We start from the raw sequence: 22,202 nt of genomic DNA on the forward strand, positions 1-22,202 counted from the left end.
TTTAAGCCAGACTTTGTCATTATCTGAGCCCTAACCCTGTCAGCCAGAGGGACTGGAGTCCTCCCTATAATGAGAAGGAACATAAAGATGAAACATAGGACTCTGCACGAGGGCTGACCTGGTCTGCCTTTTGCATGCTGAGCTCACAGCTAAGTTAAAGGGGACGGTAAGCAGGTTCCCCTAAGCCCCCTCGTGCTGTGGGTTGTCCAAAGGGCAGGTGATTTGCTGACCTCAGGACTGAAGACATGCTGGAGGCATCCTGGGCTCCCCCTTCCTCCCAAGGACCCCAGCAGCCCCCAACGACAGCTCGTCTACCTGAATCACAATACCAGTGCCGCTAAGCACCCTTCACTGGGCTCTTACTGGATACAAGACACAATATCAGGCACTTTACAGACTCACCAGGGAACCCATTTTGCAGATTGGAAAACCGTGTCTTAAGGAGGCAAGTCACTTGTCTCTGGACAATCAGCTCGGAGGAGGTAGAGCTGGAATTCTGGTTTATGTCTGCCTGGCTTTAAAGCCGGGGCCTCCCTCTCTCCACAGGGAGCTGCAACCCGCCCCCCCCTCCGCCCCCGAAAAAGATGGGAGGTATTGGGTGGAAGCTGAGCTCCTGTCACCGCCACCACATGGGGGGCAGCTCTGTGTTGGGTCAGAGGGGCCCTGATGTGTATTCTGGACCCAAGGAAGTCCTCTTTGCCCGGGTTCTGATGTCCCCCTCACCCCATGTTCAGAATCCAAAGGCATTAGCGTCCTCCACCCCACACCCCACCCTCTGAACACACAGCCGTCTAACCTAACTAGGTCATAATTCCATTTTAATACATAATTGCAAGATTAATGGGTTAATTATCATTTATTTGAAAAATCAAAGCATTACTCAGAAACACTCTTCTCAAAGATTGTTTTGGGTTGCCCAGGGAGAGATCGTTAGAGGAGCAGAGGGAAACGGGAAGGCATACCACCTGCGAGCGAGGAAATGAAAGCTGGTCCAGGAAGCCCGCACGCGTCTGGGCTGACTACAGCCTGGGGGGCCCCCCAGTGTCGCACGAGTGCGGCCCTTGGGGCGCCGCCTTCATCAACGACCTGCCTAAATATTTCTCCATCTTCCTCTTTTCCGGAACAGCCTCCGTTCGATGGCGAGGACGAGGACGAACTCTTTCAGTCTATCATGGAGCACAACGTCTCTTACCCCAAATCCTTGTCCAAGGAGGCCGTCTCCATCTGCAAGGGAGTGAGTGCCCTGGGTTCCTTTTAGGGTCACAGACCGAAAGGGTGGACGGGTGATCTTTCCCACACTCCCCAGCAAGAGGGCGCAGGGACCCTGCCACTGCCTCCCGCCTTCACGGGCGAGGGCCTGGGGACCTGCGGGGCGCGGTGGGGAAAGGGGAGCCTGGGACACGAGTTGACACCCCAACACCTCGGAAACTCAATAGCTTTAGTTTGCCATTCCCCCCTCCCCCCGCCCATGAAGTTGTGGTGCCATTTAGCGGAAGTGATCATAGACGCTTAGAAAACGTTAGTTCTCCTCCGCTGCACACCTCCATTAGTGCTGTGCCCATTGCTCTGTTTTTGAGATGTAACACACGTGTAGAAAAGGGCGCTCGTCATCAGTGTGCAGGCCAATGAATTGTCACAAAATGGACACACGTGCCCAGCACCTCGAAGGCTGCCCCTGTCCCGCCCGACAGTTACCCCCATGCGTCACTGCATGCGTGCACTGTGCCTGTTTTGAACTTTGCACACGCGGATCTTGCCGTGGATGCGCCCTGGGCCTGGCTTTTCCCCTGACACTGCGATGGTGAGGTCTCTCCACGGTGCTACGTGTGGTGGAAGCCCGTCTTCCTCTCGGCCGCGCGGTATTCCGTCGAGTGGACGTGCCACCCTCTGTGTGTGCGTTCTGCTGGCGGGCGCTCGGTCGGCTGCTCTCTGGGGAGGGGCTGCCATGAGGCTTCTGGGTCATGGGTTTTGAGGAACGTGTGAATGAAATTTTCTGCTTTTTCAATTTGATTGAGGTACAATAGACAAATAAAATTGTAATATATTTAAAGTGAACAACAGGATGATGTGATAGATGTATGCGTTGGCCATTCATATCCACGGGTTCCGCATCCGTAGATTCAACCAACCACAGATCAAAAATATTCCCCCCAAAAAGTGACATGGTTGCTGACCTGTACCCATGGAGGGAGGCCTACGATGGCTGTGTCTGTGCTGAACATGGACAGACTTTTTTTTCCTTGTCATTATTCCCAACAATACAGTATAACTGCTATTTAGATGGCATTTGCATTGTATCAGGTGTTATAAGTAACCTGGGGATAATTGAAAGTACAGTGGGGCCTTGACTTACGAGTTTAATTGGTTCCGAGACCGAGCTCATTAAGGAGCTCGTTAAAGAGCTCGTTAACTCAAATTACTCTGTCAACTTAATGCAAAAAATCGGCCAAGAGACAGCTGGTATCTCAAAAAACTCGTTAGTCGGGACACTCGTAAGTCAAGGCCCCACTGTATACAGGAGGATGTGTGCAGGTTATATGCAAATACTACGCCTTTTATATGAGCATCTGTGGGTTTTGGTACCCATGAGGGGTCCTAGAGCTAATCCCCGTGAACACGGAGGGGTGACGGGACCTTATGAAAGGAACCCCACAGTCACGCTAACTCATCCATCACTTCAAGAAGTCACTCGTTTTGTTTTTCTTCTTTGGAGAGAGAACACTTAATTCTTCTCTCTTGGCACATTTAAGTCATACAACACATTAATATCAACTGCAGTCGCACGTTATGCATTAGATCCTCTCTCCTGCTTCCAGCTGATGACCAAGCACCCGGGCAAGCGGCTGGGCTGCGGGCCCGAGGGCGAGCGGGACGTGCGCGAACACGCCTTCTTCCGGAGGATCGACTGGGAGAAGCTGGAGAACAGGGAGATCCAGCCGCCCTTCAAGCCCAAAGTGGTGAGTTGGGGCACCGCCGCTTCCTGGGCCCCGGTTCCCCAGATCCTGTGGGTCCTACCCACCCTTTTCCTGGAGAGTGGAAGGCGGTGACCCCTGGGCTCTGCAGGGGGAAGGCCAGTGCCTGCCTTGCCCTCCATTCTGTGTCTGGGCCACCAGCATTCCTGCTGACTTTGAGAGTCAGGACAGACGGGCAGCGAGGGGAGCCCGTGTCCACTGGGCACTCCAACAGGGCAACGGCCGAGCGCCCCCAGAACCGTTAGAGAGCCAGGGCAGGACTGCTTGGTTTGGATTTCATGGTCCGTGTTCCTTGCTGAGAGGCCTTGGGCGGACTTTTCTGCGGCTCCGGTTGTCCCGGACTTGCCTGGCACCCGGAGCAAAACTCATTGGCAGGCCCTGGGCGCCGGTCTCAGCTTGGCCGCTGCCCCTGCTGCCAGTGGGGGGGTGTCAGCCACCAAGTTTGGTGTCGCCACCTTTATTCAGACTCTTCCTATAGGGCCCCACTCTCTTCATTTATTTAACAAATACTATGCACCGGGCCCTGTCCTGAGGCCTTTACAAAGTCATTCATTGAACCCTCACAACAACCCTGTAGGTCAGTGGTTCTCAACCTTCTGGCCCTTTAAATACAGTTCCTCATGTTGTGACCCAACCATAAAATTATCTTCGTTGCTACTTCATAACTGATGTTGCTACTGTTATGAATCGTCATGTAAATATCTGATATGCAGGATGGTCTTAGGCGACCCCTGTGAAAGGGTCGTTCGACCGCCAAAGGGATCGCGACCCCCAGGTTGAGAACCGCTGCTGTAGGTGGATAGTGTCGCTCCCAATAACAGTTGAGGAAACTGAGGCTCAGGGAGGCTGAGTAACTTGCCTGAGGACACACAGCCGACAGGTGGTAGAACCAGGATTCGGACTCAGTGTTCTGGCTCCTGGACCCGTGTCCTCACCCCCCACACCATCGCCTCGAGGGCTGTCCCCACCAGCTCTCTGACTGTGAGCTGCTCCTGCTCTTGCCTTTCTGAATGTTTCTATCTCTGGAAGTAAACTGCCTCCAAGCCTCCTCGATCGCCCACCTGCCATGTGGCGGTGCCCCCAAGGAGGCTGTTCTCGGCACCCGTGTCTGAAAGCCGGGTGGGTCCATGCCTGCAGCTCGGCCAGCGCCTCGGCCGGCGATGCAGACAGGCGGCGTAATTGCACAGTCGGTTTCAGAAGCAGTCCCTGGGTTGGTTCGGCCCAGATCTGCCTCCCGAGGGGTGCCCCAGAACAGGCAGAGGGGACCCCCGGGTGGCTGAGTTACTGACTGGGGGGCACGCGGCTTCCTCACCGAACGTGCTTACGTGTCCTCCACTCCAAGAATAGAACCGCGGGTGGTCAGCCCGTGGGTTTTATTGCGCGAAGGCATTTTTAGCACGAACTGAAGAAACACTACCGTTAATGAGGTCAGTTGCCTTTCTCCTGAATCATCGTTTCAGGTGGAGGCCTGATGCACCTGCTGCCCCACCTTCTCTTCAGCCAGTCTCCCTGCGCTCCAGGCTACAGAGCCTGGTCTGACGGGGGCGGGGGATGAGGACAGTGACGAGTGATGCTGGGGGCGGTCTCTGCAGAACCCTGTTGGGGATTTTCCGTTATCCCTTTCATCGTTACGTAGCCTCCTTACATGGAACCTGAGAGGTGCACTCGAACGTGGTACCCGCAGCCTCGTTCTTGCAGGAGCAACGTAGAGACACGCTGCCCGGCTCGGGGGTTCAGCAAAACCCACTTCCCAGAACAAGCCGAGACGCAGCCCAGCCCCCCTCACACACAGCTCTGTCCCCACCGCTTTCAGAAGGGAGTGCTGGTTTGCAGGGCTTCCCCTCCGTGGGTGCTCAGCCCTGGACTCGGACGTTGGGGAAGCAAGAGCGTGAGGCGGCGGGGCAGCCGGGAGTGCAGGTCGCCGCTGGGCCGTGGGAATCACTGGGCGGGAGTCGCCGGCGGTGGAGCCACAGGCAGAGTGTGTACGTGTGTTTATTCCCGAGGCCCCGCTGTCTGTCTGATGTGTAACCAAGTGCCAGTTAAATAAAAAGCCAGTCACCTCCGGCTGTGAAGGACGGCCCAGAACTCACCAACAGGAGCAGCACGGCCGAGACCGTGACACTGACGGCTTCGAGGGAAAGGCCTGTTCGGCGAGAGCTCTGGTCAGAAGGAAGAGAGACCTCACGCGCTCACAGCCGGATTCCTGGGGCAGAGGCCGCAGCCCGTCAGGGGCCCGCAGCCCACGGGGACCTGGGCACAGGAGGAAGGAGCTAGCAGCGTGCAGGTGGGCGGAGATGGAACCGCTAGGGAGAGGAAAGCACAGTGGGGTTAGGAGCAAGTGGCCGCAGGACTGTGCAGCCAACTCTGTCCCAAAGCAGTTGAGGACCAAGCGGATGAGGAAAGTGCTGGTCCCTGGACGGCTCCGTCCCCCTGTGCACTCGGTGGGCAGAGTTGGCTCTGAGCCTCGGGTGCAGGGAACACCACGCTCACCTCTGACCTCGTGGTGCCTGGAGCGGAAAGACCACACGCCAGCCAGGAGAGAGCCGCCTGAGTCCATGTGTCGTCCTGGCTGCAGCAGGCGCTGGGTGGACATGGCAGCGGAGGGAACAGGTGTCATCCAGGCTGCAGAGGGCGCTGGGTGGACACGGCAGCGGAGGGAACAGGTGTCATCCAGGCTGCAGAGGGCGCTGGGTGGACACGGCAGCAGAAAGAACTGACCGAGGAGACAGGCTGTTATTCTGCGATGTTGTCATTAAAAGGTCCAAAGAGTCTACAGAGAAAATACAGGCGGTTTTGTTCCTGCAAAGATGCGACAATACCAACCGTGCTGTTGCTGCTGGAAAAACCAATCCGCCACCGCACTGCGGCCAGAGGCTGATTTAGCCCGTGCAGCCAGCCCCTCCCAGAGCCCCTCTCCTGCGTCCAGCCGGCAGCCCTGGCGGATGGAGCTCGTCTGTCTTGGAGTTTGCCTGGTGCTTTTGGAGCAAGCGCTGGCGACTCAGTTTCCCTGAGGCTGAGCGGATGAAGGACCTCGCTCCTGGCTCCCCGTGAGCTCAAGCCTTTGGGTACTGCAAAGGCCTCAGTAAGACCCCGAGTCCCCATGTTACCCAGGGGGCCTCTGGGGGTCGGTGTGCTCCTAAGCTCAGGAGACTCATCTTTGTTATATTTGTTATTTTTGAACCTCCAATGAAAGATGATCCCCAAATCCAGAGGAATTCTGTCGTTCGACCACACAGAGAGCTCATCCGGAGGAACTGGGGTCCCTCAGTGCCCCGTCTTTCTTCATCTTCCTGCTGACCACAGTGACATTGCTGAAACGAGACCTGAGGGCCTGGGAAGGCGGAGACCCACGACAGGGACACATTGTGCTGGGGTGGATCCATCCACAGGCTCCAGGCAGGACTTTCCATGGCTCGGTGACATGACAGTCGGGACCTACAGTGCGGCTGCGGCCTGGATTCTCTCTCTTTTTTGTAAAATAGTTTTTTAACTGATTCTTAGAGAGGAAGGAAGGAGAGAGAGAGAGAGAGAGAGAAAAAAAAACATAGATGTGAGAGCAACATTGATTAGCTGCCTCCTGCACACCCCTCACCAGGAACCGAGCCCGCAACCCAGGCATGTGCCCTGACCAGGAATCGAGCTGGCCGCCTCCCTGTGCATGGGACGACACGCAACCACCTGAGCCACCGGCCAGGGCCTGGGTTCTCTTTAAGGCCGCATATAAGGTGGAGCAGAGGGAGGAGAGCAACCGAGTCAGATGTGGGACGGTGGCCGTCTCCCCCGAGGGTGGCGGGTCTGAGGTCACACCCAGGCACAGGGGGGCTGTGGGGAAAGGCTCAGGCCAGAAGGGACAGCCTGCATGCGGCGGCCCATTGTGGGGAGGCCCGTGTCCCCGAAAGGCCCCCACGTGCACTTGTGACGGTGGAGGTGATTTTTCAGGAGCGAGGGGTGATCGCGGTGACCTGTGTGGCTTTGTAAATTAAAAGCAGGAACAGAAACAGCTGTCTGCCCCCCTGGAGACGAGGCCGCACAGAACTCTCCTTCGTTATAGAAAAGGGCAACAGCAAGCTGCTCTCATTTTCCTCCAAGGAAACCCAGCCCAGAGGAGCCTCTGCCACAGGCACCCGACCGTCCGCTCAGCATTTGGCTGATGTTCTGAGCGAAAAGCACAGAGTCATCAAAAGCAGGCTGGATCAGAAGATCCCACGGAGGAAGGTGCCTTTTTTATTTTTAGGTTTAACAAAAAGGTCACTCAAGCAAAGGTGAATATTTAATTTCTGAAGGGGACACACACACATACACACGCATGCATACGCACACATGCACACGTGTGCACGCTTATGTTTTTCTGAGTCATTGGAGAGTAAGTGGCAAACCTATTGCCTCTTCACATCTGATGCCTAAAACGAAGGGCACTCCAGGCCCGTGTCCTGGCCCTGTCCCGGTGGGGCGGCCCCGCGGGGATGTCTGAGCCGTCACACGGAGGCAGCCTGGGCTGCGTCCAGTCAGGTCCTGGGCAGCCGGAGGTGCATTGTCCTGGCCTCTCCGTGGAACCAGCAGCCGTGACACTAATTAAAGGTGAGAGCCCCGGGACGCGGGGAGCTTCGCCGGCACCGTAGGAACACGCACAGCCGTCAGGGCCAGAGGTTCGGCCACATCCTGACGCACGGAGGGCGCCTGGAAGCCTTCAACCAGCCTACGACAGCATCTTCTACTTGGCTAATTAGAGGCAAGAAGGCTTCCTTTTGCTGGATAATTACTCTGCCAAAGACATTTCTGCTGGAAAGAGACACGGGAAGCAGTGTGGCCTTTAGAATAAAGGCCACAGAGGCCAGCAGGTCTGTTGCAAGCCTCAAGGAGCTCCCGTGGGAGTGGCGGGCGCGGCAGGCCCTATGTGCCTGGTGTCGTGCGAGGGACAGGCTCCCAGTGTCTGAAGTAAAGGCTGCGACGCAGTGGTCACCGCGGCAGCCTTTCTTGGGAAAGGAGCCTGAGCAGCCGGAGCCGGCCATTAGTATAAGGGAAGGCCAGCCCGGCCGGCAGGGCTGATGTTTGAACATCGACCTATGAACCAGGAGGTCACAGTTCGATTCCCAGGCACATGCCCAGGTTGTGGGCTCAATTCCCAGTGTAGGGCGTGCAGGAGGCAGCGATCAATGATTCTCATCACTGATGTTTTTCTCTCTCTCTCCCTCTCCCTTCCTTTCTGAAATCAGTAAAAATATTTTTTAAATAATAATAATAAAGGAGGACCAAATGGAGGGCATGTTGTCATTCCATAGAACAAGCCCAGGTCTCAGCCCTCAGACACACGTGGCTCTCGCACCCACAAGAACCCACTCATGTACCGTGTGGCTCACAGCCCGTGTCCGTCAGCAAACCCATCAGCAAAACCGCGGCCTCCTGACCGGGACTGGCCTTTCTGAGAGCAGCTCTGAGGCAACGGGGGAGATGAATATCATTTAATTTCGTCTGAGAAACCACAGCCTGGCCCGTCTCTCACCACAGGTCATGGCAACAGATGAAGGAGGTCCCAACCCCCCTTTCTAAAAAGTCATTATCCAAACACTAGCTGTAGGTGGTGAACTAGACAGCTCAGCAGTGGAGAGGGCTCTAAAACGAAAAGACACTGTCTCCCCCTCCCCGGCCACGAGCCCCAGTGTTCACATCTGTTCTGTAACCTTCCGGAAAGTGGTCCACGGGCGTGCACCTACACCCGCGTGGGGCCGCGCCACCCAGCCTGGCTCGCACCTTACGGCTTTCCCAGGACAGTGGACCTCAGAGGCGTCTCCACGCCGGCTCCCGCGGGTTTGTGGCATCCTGTCCATGCCGCTCCACTGCCAGGGTTCTGGGGCCGGGCACTGATGTGTTCCAAACACTCTCCCTGTCCGTTCTTATCCTCCAGACTTTCTGTACCAAAACACTCTGGCTGCAGTGGGCATCCAGGCCCTCGGTGAGCACACCTCCAGCCCGCGGGTGACGCCACGCGCGCACTAACCTCACGTTTAACCCTCAGCGCCTGCACCTGCTTGCGTTGGCCGTGCACGGAAGACCCTCCCCTGGGCATGCTGACCTTTCTAGAGAGGGCAGACCAGGCTGCTGCCCCGTGGCCCAGCGCCCTCCCTGGGCGGCTCCGTAGCGTGGACATGACCTCCCAGGAGGCCCAGAGCAGACTGTGTCCGCTCATCTCTGCGGCGGGTTATTTAATCCAATGAAGACAGCACCCAGCCGGGAGGCAGGGGCCACGCAGATGTTGGCGGCGTTCTTACTAACACACAGCGCTAGGACCCGGCACAGGGCTGCGGGGCTTGACATGTGGGTACGGCTCCCCTAAGACCAAGCACCTCCTGCTGCCTCATAATTATCAGCGAGGGTCCCACCTGATGAGTCTCCTTTCTCCTTCCCGTTGCTGCACGCCTGTTCTCTCCGTTGGTTGCGTGCTCTTCCTGCTCTGCTGGGTTTTGTGTGGATTTGCTTGAAAATGGCGGTGTTCTCGTGCTACTCACACTCCCCCTGGTTCCCGTGCCAGTGACCCTGGGTTACACTCTCATGCCCGGGCACCGAGGGAAAGGGCGGGATTGAAACCAGCACGTGTGGCTCAGTCCCGGTGGCCTCTCCCAGGTAAAGCCCGGGGCAGAGGGGCCCACCTCCACAGCCTCACACACAATGCAAAGGGCGGCGAGTGGCCCGTGTGCCCCATGGGCCCTGGGCGGGGCGTCTCGCTCCCAGATGCCCCCGGAGTCATCTTTCTGTGCTTTGTCACAGCTCCGCCAGGCCTGGCGTCTCCTAGGTTCGTTTTAGTAATGGGTGATTTGACCAAACGGGTAGGAATGTCAAGACAAAACAAAAAACAAAAAAAGTGACATCCTGGATCCAGAGCTAAGGAAGAGGGGTGGATTACTCCTGGTGCTCGTTCTCGCCTCGCATGTGATCACACACCTTCCGCACGCCAGCACCTGCTGTCCATGCGGTGCCTCCGTCAGTGTCACGCCCGGTCACTGAGAAAGGGTGGCGCCCATCTCAGCCCCTTGGATCCTCACAGCGGGCGTGGAGGGTGGACATTCACAGCCTCCTCTGACCTTTACAAAGGTACCTGCGCAGTGAGTTGCCCAAAGCATTGCCCTGGGCTTTGGAACTCTGGTGGGTCCTTCACCCCACTGTACCCCCACTTCTCCTTGGTGTCAGACCCAGCCCAGTGAGCACCGATGCCCTCTGGTCTCCGGGAGGACCAGTGGGACGGCCTGGGCTCACACACCGGCCCAGGCAAGCTCGGGCCACCTCCCGCAGCCTCTCCCCTCCGTCTGAGTCCCCATCAGTTGTGTGGGGCATCGCAGCCCAGAGGCCTCCCTATCCTCCCTCCCTTCCACTCTCTAGAAGTCAATGGAAAAAACATCCGCGGGTGAGGATTAAAGAAAACAAAGAAAAGAAGAGCGGGTAGTTGAAGATCGTCTCCAATAGGATTAGAGAGTGTGTCTGTTCCCAGGCCCCACTTCTCGGGGATTCTGGAGGACTGATTTTCCAGGCATGAAGAGCCCCTCTGTGGTGGGAAAACTAGCACTGCCTCTCCCGGGGCGGAACCTCTGGTAAAAATAGCTGTGCTCACGCCCCCGCCCGCCCCCTGGGGGAGAGCGTGATGTCTTTCTGGTGTGACTCCCCTGAGAATAACAGTTCCTCCTGTGTCCTCGATCCTCCGGGCCTCCCATCCCGCCTCCCGCTCTCCAGGCTTTCTCCGGCGGGCGTGCCAGGTACAGCCAGAGGCTGGTTCTTCATCTGTCCCCTCCACCATCCTGCCTCAGGGTCCTGTCCCAGGTGTCCTCGCCTGAGGGGACAGGTTTCAAAAGGCTTCCATTTGCCGGCATCCTGTTTCTCTCTCTGGGATCAGGAAACTTCCTCAGAGACGGACCTGGAAAGAAAAGGGGGCGATTTGCGGTGGGGAGCAGCGTTGAGACCTGCGGGCACACTCCCGTGGGCAGTGATCACAGGGCAGAGCTCCGGTTGGCCCGGGCTCGTCCTTGCCCCTAGCGCCGTGGTCAGCGCCCGGCGTGAGGCTTTCAGAAGTGGGGGTTTCTGCCCTGGGTCTGACAGCATGTGGCCCCCCAAAGCGGGGGCAGCCCTCAGGAGCACCCCGCTTTAGAACTTGATGCCCTGAAGCGTGGGCTGCCTTTTAGATCTTAGGAGCTCTTCTTTTAGTTGTTTTCATGTGTGTGTGTGTGTGTGTGTGTGTGTGTGTGTGTGTGTGTGTTTATTGATTTCAGAGAGAGAGACACAGCAATGATGAGAGAGAATCATTGATCGGCTGCCTCCTGCACGCCCCCTACTGGAGATCAAGCCTGCAACCCAGGCATGTGTCCTGACCGGGAATCAAGCCATGACCTCCTGGTTCATGGGTCAATGCTCAACCACTGAGCCACGCCAGCCGGTGGTTCTTCTCGTTTCCTGTTCTGTGGCGGCTAAGCACTGGCTTTGGGACTTCCCACTGGAGGAGGATGGATTCTCCCAGCTACCAAGATGGTCCTCACAGGAAAGGTCAGACCTGCGTGCTCTTTTCACACAAGTCAGGAGCGAGACGGGGACCCCGGCCAGCAGAGGGACATGTGCTGCGCTTGCCTTCCTCTTTCTTTTAGAGACTTCGCCTTCTTTTCCATTGTTGCAGGAGTTCTTCTTGCCCATCTTTGCCTGGTTAGTGAACAGCAACAGACATGCAAGTGGTTGCTCCTCCAGGGAGCACTGCCCCAGCCCCTGGGAGCACCCCCAGCAGATTCACTTGAATGGTGTCGATCAGTCAGGTTCCCAAAGGACGTTCTCCTTGAAGCCAGCTCTGCCGCGGCGGGAACGCTTGCTGACAGCACCTGCACCGTGGGCTGCTGCGGCTTGGCCAGTCTCTGCTCGCAGGTGGCCGTTCTTGCCTAATCTCCTTGTCTGAGCTCAGGACCGCCTCCGCCTGGCATCGCCATCTTGGTATCAGCACTGTTGACATGTTGGACCAACAATCCTTGGCAGGGGGTGCCCTGTGCACTGCAGGGTGTCTAACAGCACCCCTACCCCTGCCCACTAGATGCCAATGGCACCCTCTGTCCGAGTCATGATAACCAAAAACGAATTCAGACATTGGCCGGTGACCCCAAAAAGGAGGTGGGGTGGCAAGTTGTCCCTGGTTGAGAACCACTGGAGCATCCGAAGGAGGGCTGTTTCTCTAGCTGTCATCACAACAGCAGTGTCTGGATGGGGTGCCCCAGGCAGGCTGGGGCCTGTGATTGGGGGTGGTGGGTAGGGGGGTATGGTTGTGCCCTTCTTCTGGGTGAGCCTCTGAGTGGCTCAGAATGGCCTGTGTGGTGGGAGGTGCCGACCGCAGACTCCGCTCCCGCTGACCTTTATTCCGAAGGCGCTCTGTGTTCCTCCAGGGAACAGGGAGGCGGAGGGAAACCCCGTGATAGCAGGACCAGCAGTTAGCATGGCCTCCGCAAGGGTTGGAAGGGGCCCCGAACAGCTCCCCCCTACCGCAACACTCCTTTTCCCCACCAACACGCCCCTCATTTCCACGCACCAGCCCCTGGTCTGAACTCTCCGCCGTTAAGAGCACGTGGTCACTTGTGAAAACGAAAACCAGCCGGAAGGAACGCCACCCGTGAGGAAGGCCTGGCTTTGCCTGGATGGCCGGCCTTCCGCCGCGATGGGTCCCTGGGGCAGGTTCTGTTGCCGATAAGAAGGTGGGGAGAGCGCAGTGAGGCTAGATTCCCAGGCAGCCTTCTAGGAGAGGGGAGAGACATGGGAAAGGGCGAGAGGGGTGGCCCCGGGCCTGGACTGTGCCATGCGCTCACCACAAGCTGGGCTGTGTGCGAAACTCCACATGTCACCTTCCTCGCCGCCCAGGCAGGGAGCCTCGTCTTCCTCCCGTTTCACAGATGAGGGGACGGGATGGACCCCCCCACAGGTTCCCTAGAGCATCCTCTGGGAATGCTGGGTCGTTCACAGCCTCTGCTGATGCAGCGTTTGTCCCCATGGTCCATGGCCCCTCAGGTAAAAGGCCTCACGAGTGTGGGGGTCGTGGTTCATGTCACCGGGCACCTCCCAGCTCCCTGTCTCAGAGCCGCCCGGGGGTCTGGGGACTTCAACTGCCACAGCCCCTCTTGGGGGGCGGGGACAGTGAGGACACCCCTTGGCCTCATTGGGGGCTGGGCTGCCATGGCCGCTGTGTGTCTCAGAGCCTCCACAGGGCGGCTCTGCCTGCAGCCCCGTCTGCCGAGCACCAGGGAGGGGGACCTGGAGGAGAGGAACATCCCCGCAGTCAGCAGCCTTTGCTCTGCCCCCTCCGGGCGCCAGGGCAAACCCCAGCCTGAGGCCCCCCTGCACACGAACTCCACGTCCACCCGTGGGCTGGCGGGCCAGTTCCGTCCGACACGTGGAAGTCCGCCGGGGCCCGAGGGGGATGCCCGTCCTCGCCTTCACCCTCCCCCAGTGCGGGTTAGAGACGGGCCTAGGGATTGAGCAGTTGGAAGGCACGAATCACAGCGCCTTTACTTTATTACAAACACGGTCGCAAAGAACCAGATGTGGAGCAGTCACCCCAACCTCTGGGTCCAGGGGTCACTGCCTGCACCCCACCCACATCCCAGCCTTCCACGGGGACCAAGACTGGTGCCTCGCGTGTGCATGTGTGTGTGTGTGTGTGCTTGTGTATGTGCGTGCGTGTGCAGGCGTGTGTGTGTGTGTGCGTGTGTGTTATCCATGCTCAGGCCCTGCTTGCTCTGTAAGATGGACATGAAGCAGCGGCCCCCTTGGGGTCCCCTCTCTGTCCACAGTGCATTTCTGCCGAGGGGTTCACTGCGGGGGGGGGGGGGGGGAGATGTACACCCGAACGAGTCTCGTTCTTGTTGGCTGTGCCTGGCTTTTAACCTAGCGACCTGCAGGCCTCCAAGTTCTCTCGCCTAACCTGCCCGACGCCCCGGGGGCTCCTCCCGTGGGGTGCTCCGTGCTCCGCGCTCCGCATGCTGACTGACCTCTCCCCTTTCCTCTTCCTCCGCAGTGTGGCAAAGGCGCGGAAAACTTCGACAAGTTCTTCACACGCGGGCAGCCCGTCCTAACGCCGCCCGACCAGCTGGTCATCGCTAACATCGACCAGGCTGATTTCGAAGGGTTCTCGTATGTCAACCCCCAGTTTGTGCACCCCATCCTACAGAGCCCAGTATGAAGCTCGCCCACGAGAACACACGCCTCCCCTGCCCCCGCCCCCCCCGCGCCCCTCCCGCAGTGGGAAGTGATCCTTCACCAGACACTTTAAGGCCGAGGCCTGGTTTCTCGGTCCAGGCGGAGGCCAGAAAGATCGTAGGGTTGTTAGTCCAAACGTGACCTCCCGTTCAGGGCCTTTCTCTTATAACCAAGAACCTTATCTTAGCGGAAGAGAACACAGAGCTCAGTGTCCAGTTTCGTCATGTGGAGGCCGCCTCCGGCGTAGGGCAGCCCTTCCTGGAAAGCAAACAGACTCTTGCCCCTTTTTGGTACGATTTGATACGTTTCCCCGTCCTGTCTGTCGGTTCTCACCATCAGAATCCTGCCCCCGCTCCAACCAGAGCTCTGGGCCGGACACGGCCCCCCCCAGGCGCCTTGGGAAGGAGACAGGGACCCAGAGAGCAGAGAGCGAGCGGGCGGGTGGGGGTGGGCCGGCGCGGAGCACCTGCCCTTCGTTCTCCATGGAAAGAGTCGCCCGTTGCCAGCTCCCTGTTCCCAGACGTTGACAGTCATGACCCCATCACGGCCCGGCGGTTACCGGATTTTTTAAGAAAAGAGAGAGAGGAAGCCTCGGGTGGGTGTCCGTGGGCCTGTCGTCTCGTCCCCACGCGGTCGCTCCCCGTCGTGATGCCTGCATTTCTTTGTAAGAGGCCAAACCTTCTAAGGACTTTGCACAGGACGTCACTTCCCATCCAGGACACACCGGTGCGTGTGCGTGTGCGTGTGCGCGTCCGTGTTAACCTCTGGGAGATTACGCTGCGATCTGATCGGGGTGCCATCCGCCACACCACCACGCACCAGTGTTGTTAGCCAACCCTCCTCCCCCCACCCCCACGCACACCCATGTTTTGCTACCTGCTTCCTAGGGAGCGAAGTGTACGCCCCGCCCCTTTTGTATTTATTTATTGACTAGGCTGCAGTGTCGTGTAGGGGAGTACGATGTACAGTAACTTAAAGTGTTGACTTGAGACTCGGTCCCTCCCGTCTCTGGCCCTGACATCCCCTGAGGGATGAAAAACAATCCGGCTTCGGCCCCATGTCCGGCTCGTGCCGAATGACCCACCTGAGGCTGTAGAATCAGGAGACCTGGCCACACATCCGCTCAGAGATGCTGTCTTGCGAGAAGGGTTTTCCTGTGTTTTGCAGATGCATCATGCAATGAAGTCTGCATGTGTCTGATAAACCTGCATCACAAGCGAATCTATACACTGATACAAGCGTATCAAGCATACGGAGAGTATTACCCTAATTTCATAAGAGAAAATTGTGCTATACTCATGAAGGCTCTTGTTTCTAACCTGCTTCTGTGGTTAAGTTTTAGTAAATTCGTTGCTGCCCCGTTTCCTCTCCCCTCCCCGACCCCGTGTGCCCCCTGCGCATTGCCTCTGTATTGGAAATACTGATTTTTTAACATAGATCTAATTTCAGAAATGAATGGCTACTTTACCTGATTAATTAGCTATATATATGTATTTGATTCTACCTGCAAAAGGAAGCTTTGGGGGATTATATTTGGGAAGAGATCGTCTCTTAGCTTCTTGCACCAGCTTCTGTGCAGTGCTGTGTCCCTCTTCCAGGGAAGCGGGGGTGTCAGACTCCAGTGCGAGCAGAGGTGGTGTGATCATGGCCCCCCCACCCCCAGTCCTTTCAGCCGCATAGCTGTGTGTGACTCGGGGAGGGTGGAGGGTGCCCCTGCCGATCCGTGTGCGTGGCCACATCAGATGCCTCGTGCCCTGGAGGGACTGCACGCCTGCTCCTCACGTGCAGACTTCCCTAGACAGACCGTCCCTGGAGCTCCCAGCGGACCCCTTTGGAGGCTCCAGGGCCCCCCAGCTGCCCTGGAACCAGCCGGGAGCCCTCCGTGGGGGGCAGCATCCCAGGCCAGGCCCTCGAGGAGCCGGCTTTTGGGCAGAAAGAACGTCCCGAATGGAAGCCACCTCGTCCCGCCAGGGTTTGCGTCTCTCCTGGTTCCCGGGAGCAGCTCCAGGCTGAGTCCTCCTCGACGTGGTTCCGCTGTTTGCCTGATGTTGGTGGGACACACACCCACTGAGGGGCTTTGAGCTGGGGAGTGGGGGGGCGTCTGTCCTGGGAAGGAAGGGAGGGGTGTGGGGAGCAGGTAAGCCCCGGAAAGAGCAACTCCTCAGCCGCCTCGGATGGGCCGTGGACTTCAGAGCGGCGGTCCTGCTGGTCAGCACACGTGTGGGGGTCGCGTCCTCGCCAGGCCCACCTCCGTTTGGTCTGGTAGAAAAGGGACCAGTTTATAGAAAGAGCCTAAGAAACAAAAGAGCCTGTCCTCATGCCCAGAACGGAGCCACGACAGACAGTGCCCCGCCGAGCTGAGGGGAGGGAGGCCCCGGAGAGGCCCTCAGGCTGGGCATCGCTTGTCCTGAGCCCCGAGCCCACGCTGCCCGCCTGTGCTCAGCCCACATGGGCTCCGGCTTTCCGGAAGCAGCGACTCATTTCCAATCACTCAGATTTCCCCAGGAAACACTCACCTCCCAGCTGCTGGCCTGCTTTCCAAGCCTGTGACGTTTTCAAAGAAAAGGCCCCGTCTGCGGGCCGGCACTCCACCCGCCCGAGGGACAGCAGGCTTGGGGACAGGCAGGGAGGCTGCCCGCGACCCAGCCTGCTCGGTGCGATGCTGTGTCCTGGATCCTGATAGAGACTCCTGCTTGGAAGGTTCCAGCAGCCCAGACAGTCACTGCGGGAAGATAAGGCACATGGAGACCATCCCAAAGCTGCCAGCCGCAGCGCCTATGAGATTCCATGGTGCCGTCCTGCTCGCAGGCATCATGCGAATAAAGGCCCAGCAGCCTGGTGGGGGCTGGAAGGAGGAGGACCTTACAGGTGATGGGGGTGCCGTAGGCGGTTCCAGCCCGAGTTGCCAGGGCCCCGGCCGAAGCTAGCAGAATCTGAGCCTCCACCGGATGCAGCGGCCGTGCCTCCGAAAGGCCGGCCCAAGGCCCTGCGGTAGTTTCTCTTGGACGGTGGCTGAGCCAGGCTGGATCTCCCCCTGCAGCTGCCAACCGGCGGGCTATAGCCCCTTCTCTCGGCATCTCAGCGAAAGCCACCAGGTGTCTGGTTTGAATGGAAGGCTCTGGAGCACGGCCGTCGGAGTTCACGGGAGGTTCGCTCAAGGCAAGAACTGACTCCAGAGGTTGATAAAGGACTGCTCGTCAACACGTCTAGTCCTCTCCTATCCCCCTGGCCAGGCACAAGTTCGTGCAGAACCGCTGCCTGTCTTTCCTCATGAGGCCTTCTTATGGGGATTTGGTGGAAAATCAGAAGGTTGGGAGCTCTCTGGGAGACTCTGCAAGGCCAGGATGAATGCAGCCCGCACGTGACGCCTGAGCTCGGCTCCCGCAGAGCGTGGGACCTGCCGGGGGTGAGGGTGCAGACCCAAGGGGGCCTCCTGGTGATCTGAGAGGTGAGAGGTCAGCGGAGGCGGAGGCGGGTGAGGCGTTGCGGGAAGAGCGGGTTCGGTGTGTCTGGAAGGAGGCTTGCCGACGGCGGCGAAGGAGAGGGCCCCGGGGAGGGAAGCTGTTCCGTTTCCAGGGCTTCCATCAAGGTCGTTGGTGCCGATGAAACACCGCCGGCTGGTCCTTGAGAGCGAGTCCGTTGCCAGGGACGTAGCCTCGGCCTCACAAAGCAGCTCCCAAATGCCAGCGGCATCCTCACCAGCTGCCAGAGCCCCACCCCGCCCTGCGTGGGAGCAGCTGAGCCCCCACCACCCACCCGCCCTAGAAGCCAGCGGGTCCCACCATCGCCAAGCACAGGGCAGCCGGCAGCCGGGGTGGATGGGGAAGTCACCAAAACTAACCGTGGTCCCCGCCTGATTCCACTTCGCAAGGGAAACGCGAGGGTTTTTGTTTTTAGGGGTTTTTGCTGGGATTTGTTTTCTCTCTGCTGAAGAGAGAAGAAAGCGGGAGTCCTGCGTTTTCAGAAGCCTCAGGAAGTCACCACCCTCTGACAGTCATTGTCTCACTTGGGTCTTATGGAGTCACCTGTTTCTCGTGTGTGCCGTTCACACCAAATAATCGCCATCTCTAAACAATGGGCTCCAGCTTTCAGGAAAGCTGAGCCAGGCACCGCCAGGGCTGCGGGAGCAGCGATGGCTGACAGGTTGTGGAGGAGAGGGACGGGGTGGAGGGCCTGCGCCCTGGCCTGACTGAGTGCTGTATGTGTATTTTTCACACATGCTCCTCGAGTTGCCCGGGCTACATTTTGTGACATACAGCCGGCCGTAAACACGTCCGTCCCTTCCCGTCTGGGGATCTGTCTATTCCTGCTGTGAGGAGATGCAGAACGTCGGGGAAGGTGCCCTGAGGTAGGCAGGGATGAAGGCTGTCATCATGGTGACCTCGGTTCCGTTAATTCTGTGATGTCCTGGACTCTGGGAGGGTTCCCTGTGCCTCTGTCCATGAGCAAGTGTCCGTCAGTAACCCCAGAGGTGGGACTCGGTCATCAAACAGCCTTACGATGCCCCTACACTAAGGCCCACGGGTCCCAAAGACCTTTTTCTAAACCTTAAGGGAGAAATTAACTCCAGGAGAACAACTGGGTATACTGGGCTCTTTGTACTTTTTTATAGAGAACTTTAATAACTCCGGCCTTCTTTTAAAATGAGTTTTTAAAATAAAACCCCTGACAATTTGATAAGATTCCCATCACACGCTCCCTGTGGGAGGGCTCGGCGGGGGTCAGCTGGGGCAGCCCCGACCTGCACTCCCTCTGCGGGTTTCCCGTGCCGGTGGGGTACGGCGACCTCCTCAGAAAGACGGGAAGTTCAGGTGGAGCAATTGGCCGACTGACGCCCTCCGTATTTTTAATAGACACGAGGGACAGCTAAGATCTAGGAACTCGTAGGCCCTGGAAAGATGGCTTTATTGTCCCTCTTCCAGATGCAGCCCTAGGGTAGCACTCACGGAGGTCCCTGAGCCCCTCTCCTTGCTCTGCGGGGCTCTGTGACCACCCTTTGGCGGGGAGAGAGGGCGCTTCCTCAGCTCTGTCTCCAGTCCCCAGGGGTCCCCAGGCCCCTCCCACTCGGTGGAAATTCAGAGACGTCCCCTGGGGACGCTGCCCACCAGGCAGCTCAGAAGCACATCAGCATCCCTGAGAAGGAAGAGGCGGCGGCAGGCAGGCGCCCCCTGGCATCATGCAGAGTCCTTTCCTATGTGCGTAGACGGAGCCCCACTTTTCAGAAAATAAGTATCAAGTCCACTTTATAAGAACCCTTTTTTCTAAAACAAGACAGAGGGTGGCTCCGCACTTTCTGATTAGACAGCGGTGTCTTGTCTCCGCTGTGGCGTAGCTCGGGAGGGCGTTTCCTGGGGTTGTCCTCAGTGGTGTTGGCGCTCTTCCTGGGAGAGCCTGATTCTTTTCCTGAGGGGGTCAGTGGACGCTGTGAAGTCATCCATGAAGGCGGTTATTCTTTTAGGTCCAAAGGGTCTAAAAACTCACCTCATATCCCTTCTCTTAGGGTATTTCAGAATAACTTTTCTAGATGGTCAGAAACATTTGAAATCATTGCTTTTGCTACGTAATATCGTGTGTGTGTGTGTGTGTAAGACCTGCCATGTAAAGTGTTCATTGGAAACCATCGCGTAAGACCCCCAGTTCGTGTGAAGGAGGAAAACAGAGACGGAGGTTGAGGTTTCTTCTGTATTAGCACCTACGGACAGCTGTAGGCCAGCAGCTGCCTGATGGCGCTGGGTTTAGAGCCGGCGAGATGAATGTATAAATTACTGCATTGCTTTCCTCAATTCGTATGACCTCTAACCTTTGTTTGCATGACATGCTTTGTTAGATACATTATTAAGTGTGTATGAATAAACATAATGATCATTCCTTAGTGTGCCTCGTCTCCTTGGCATCATTGGTGATACCCGAACCATTACTGTGTCACGGCCCATGCCCTCGTGGTGTTCACCAACTAATTAAGGACACCAGATGTACGCACCAGGATTAATTAAAGATCAGCTCTCCAAGACATCTCCCGAGCTCGTGCCCAGGAAACCCAAGTTCCCATCTCTGCCCGTCGGCCCAGCATCTAGAGCCAGTGGCCACCTGTCGTCAGGCGGGAGTGAGTGGCACAAGCCCCAAGCTTCCCCTCCGGCCCCTCGCGTGCTCTGGCAGTGACTCACGGTTCAGCTGAAATGCTGGTGCGCACGGCACAGGCAAAGGTTATCTGTGTTCACATCGTGTTCCCATCCGAGAGCCCACACCACAGGAAGCAAGGCCGTGCCTGCAGGGAGGGTGCAAGAAGTGCTTTTGGCTCCGAGGAAGCAGAACTGGATGTCTCCCCAGGATTCTTTTTTTTTCAAAAGCTAATTCGATAAATATATTGCAGAGAGGCTTAGTCTAGGCGTGAGAGGGGAAAGTACAGTATGGTTCCAGAGAAACAGAAGAGCCGGTGGTGGGCTCAAGGACTCAGAAGCAGGTGAAAATGGCAAAGAAACAAAACAAAAAAACCAGAATACTGTGCGTGCGCGCGCACACACGCACACACACACACACACGTGCGCTGCTGAGCATGCCAGGCACTTTCCTGGTACTTTACATGCATGTATTTAAGTCCACAGTGACCACTCGAGGTAGGTCCTCCTTACTGTGCCCATTTTACAGAAGAGGAAAGGTGAGTCCAGGGAGGTCAAATAACAATTCCTGGGTGAGCCACCTGGAAGAGCAGAGATGTGGGCCACACCAGGTGCCTCCCTGGAGGAGGAGGCTGAGGCTGCAGCCCCGTGGAGGACGAGATGGAAAGGGGAGGACACGCACAGGCAGAAATCAGTAAATAGGCGGAGGGGAGGGTCTTCCTTATCCAACAGCTGTTGCTTCATGTTGACACAATCCTCTCATGTAATCCTCATGGCACTTCTGCAGAATAGAAATCCCTGTGCACATCTTACAGATGGGAAGACTGAGGCCCAAGGTCATTAACGGCTTCCGGTTACATAACTCCTCACAGCACAGCGAGACTGGGCACCAGGTCTCTCTGATGTTCCTGATCTTGCCACACTCAAGAGACCAAAGAGGCAGCCTGGGTCGGGGAGGCGGGGCCCTCCTGGGGCCCTCCTCCCGTAATGGCTTCCTTCCAACCCACCCCATCTCTTGGCTGACTCTGAAGTCTGCAAGACTAGATGCCCTCCTGGAACTGTTTCTGGAACCCTCTCTTCTACCTTCATCTGACTCTTTTTTAGCTGCCTGGGTGTGGGTGGAAGAGAAAAATAGCACCGCAATTCTCGGAACCTGCGGGTCCCTTTGCAGCCACCCCCACCGGGCTGACTCTTGCCTGAGAGGCCCTAGCGGAAGGAGCAAGGGGCAGGCAGGCCCGTCTGGCCCCAGGGGACCACCCTCTCACCATAGGACAGCCCTGGCATGAAGCCCACCAAGGTGGCAAAAACAATTAAAACTATGTGCCTGCAGGTGAGCCCCAGGGAGAGTATGTGTGCTGCGGAGGTGGGGTAGGGTGGGAGGTTGAGGGCTGGCCAGGTGGGGCCAGTATCATCATCCAGTGACCAGAGAACTTGTCAAAGTGAAAGGGCCGATGTCTTTGGCAATGGGCAGCCTAGGGAGGCACCATTGGGCTTGGTTGGAGCAAGATACTATGGGAATGCTTTTAGATCATTTGAGAGAAATTTAGAAAATTTACAAAAATGACACCTGATTCTTGTAGCCACTATAGGTAAGGGGGGAAAGCCCCCCATTCCCAGATACCCACTGCCATGCTTAAACCGCTTGGTACCTTGCTCACTTCACTTGATTTTTATTAATTATTTTGTTACCTTTTCATGATGGGGCAGTGAAACCCTCTAACCGAACTCCGTGGGGACTCGAAGCTGAGCTTCTGAGGCAGGGAACGCGACATGGGCATGCACACGCTATAAACATGTGACTTACTAAAAGTCACCTCTACACGCGTGACCATCAGAAAGGATGGCCCCTCTGAGCGGCGGGTCGCATTCTCGCATAGACGCTCTGCCCACAGTGCTCGACCTAAAGTCTCCA

The 22,202-nt window shown here is 57.4% G+C and overlaps 1 protein-coding gene across 7 annotated transcripts in view; it reads left to right on the top strand.

Annotated features, from left to right (window-relative positions):
• PRKCA (protein kinase C alpha) overlaps positions 1–20,046 on the top strand; it is a 291,799-nt gene extending 271,753 nt beyond the window's left edge. For 6 of the 7 annotated variants that reach the window (XM_036339873.1, XM_036339879.1, XM_036339876.1 and 3 more), the window contains 3 exons: positions 1,127–1,234; positions 2,817–2,957; positions 13,993–20,046. In XM_036339873.1, coding sequence (XP_036195766.1) covers positions 1,127–1,234; positions 2,817–2,957; positions 13,993–14,157 — 414 coding nt within the window. In that variant the 3' untranslated portion in view covers positions 14,158–20,046. The remainder of the gene's footprint in view (positions 1–1,126; positions 1,235–2,816; positions 2,958–13,992) is intronic. The other variant, XM_036339874.1, reaches the window with a different exon arrangement.
• Positions 20,047–22,202: the final 2,156 nt, after the last annotated feature.

Source organism: Myotis myotis, unplaced genomic scaffold, assembly GCF_014108235.1.
Source record: "Myotis myotis isolate mMyoMyo1 unplaced genomic scaffold, mMyoMyo1.p scaffold_m19_p_17, whole genome shotgun sequence".
NCBI classification, from domain to species: Eukaryota; Metazoa; Chordata; class Mammalia; order Chiroptera; family Vespertilionidae; genus Myotis; species Myotis myotis.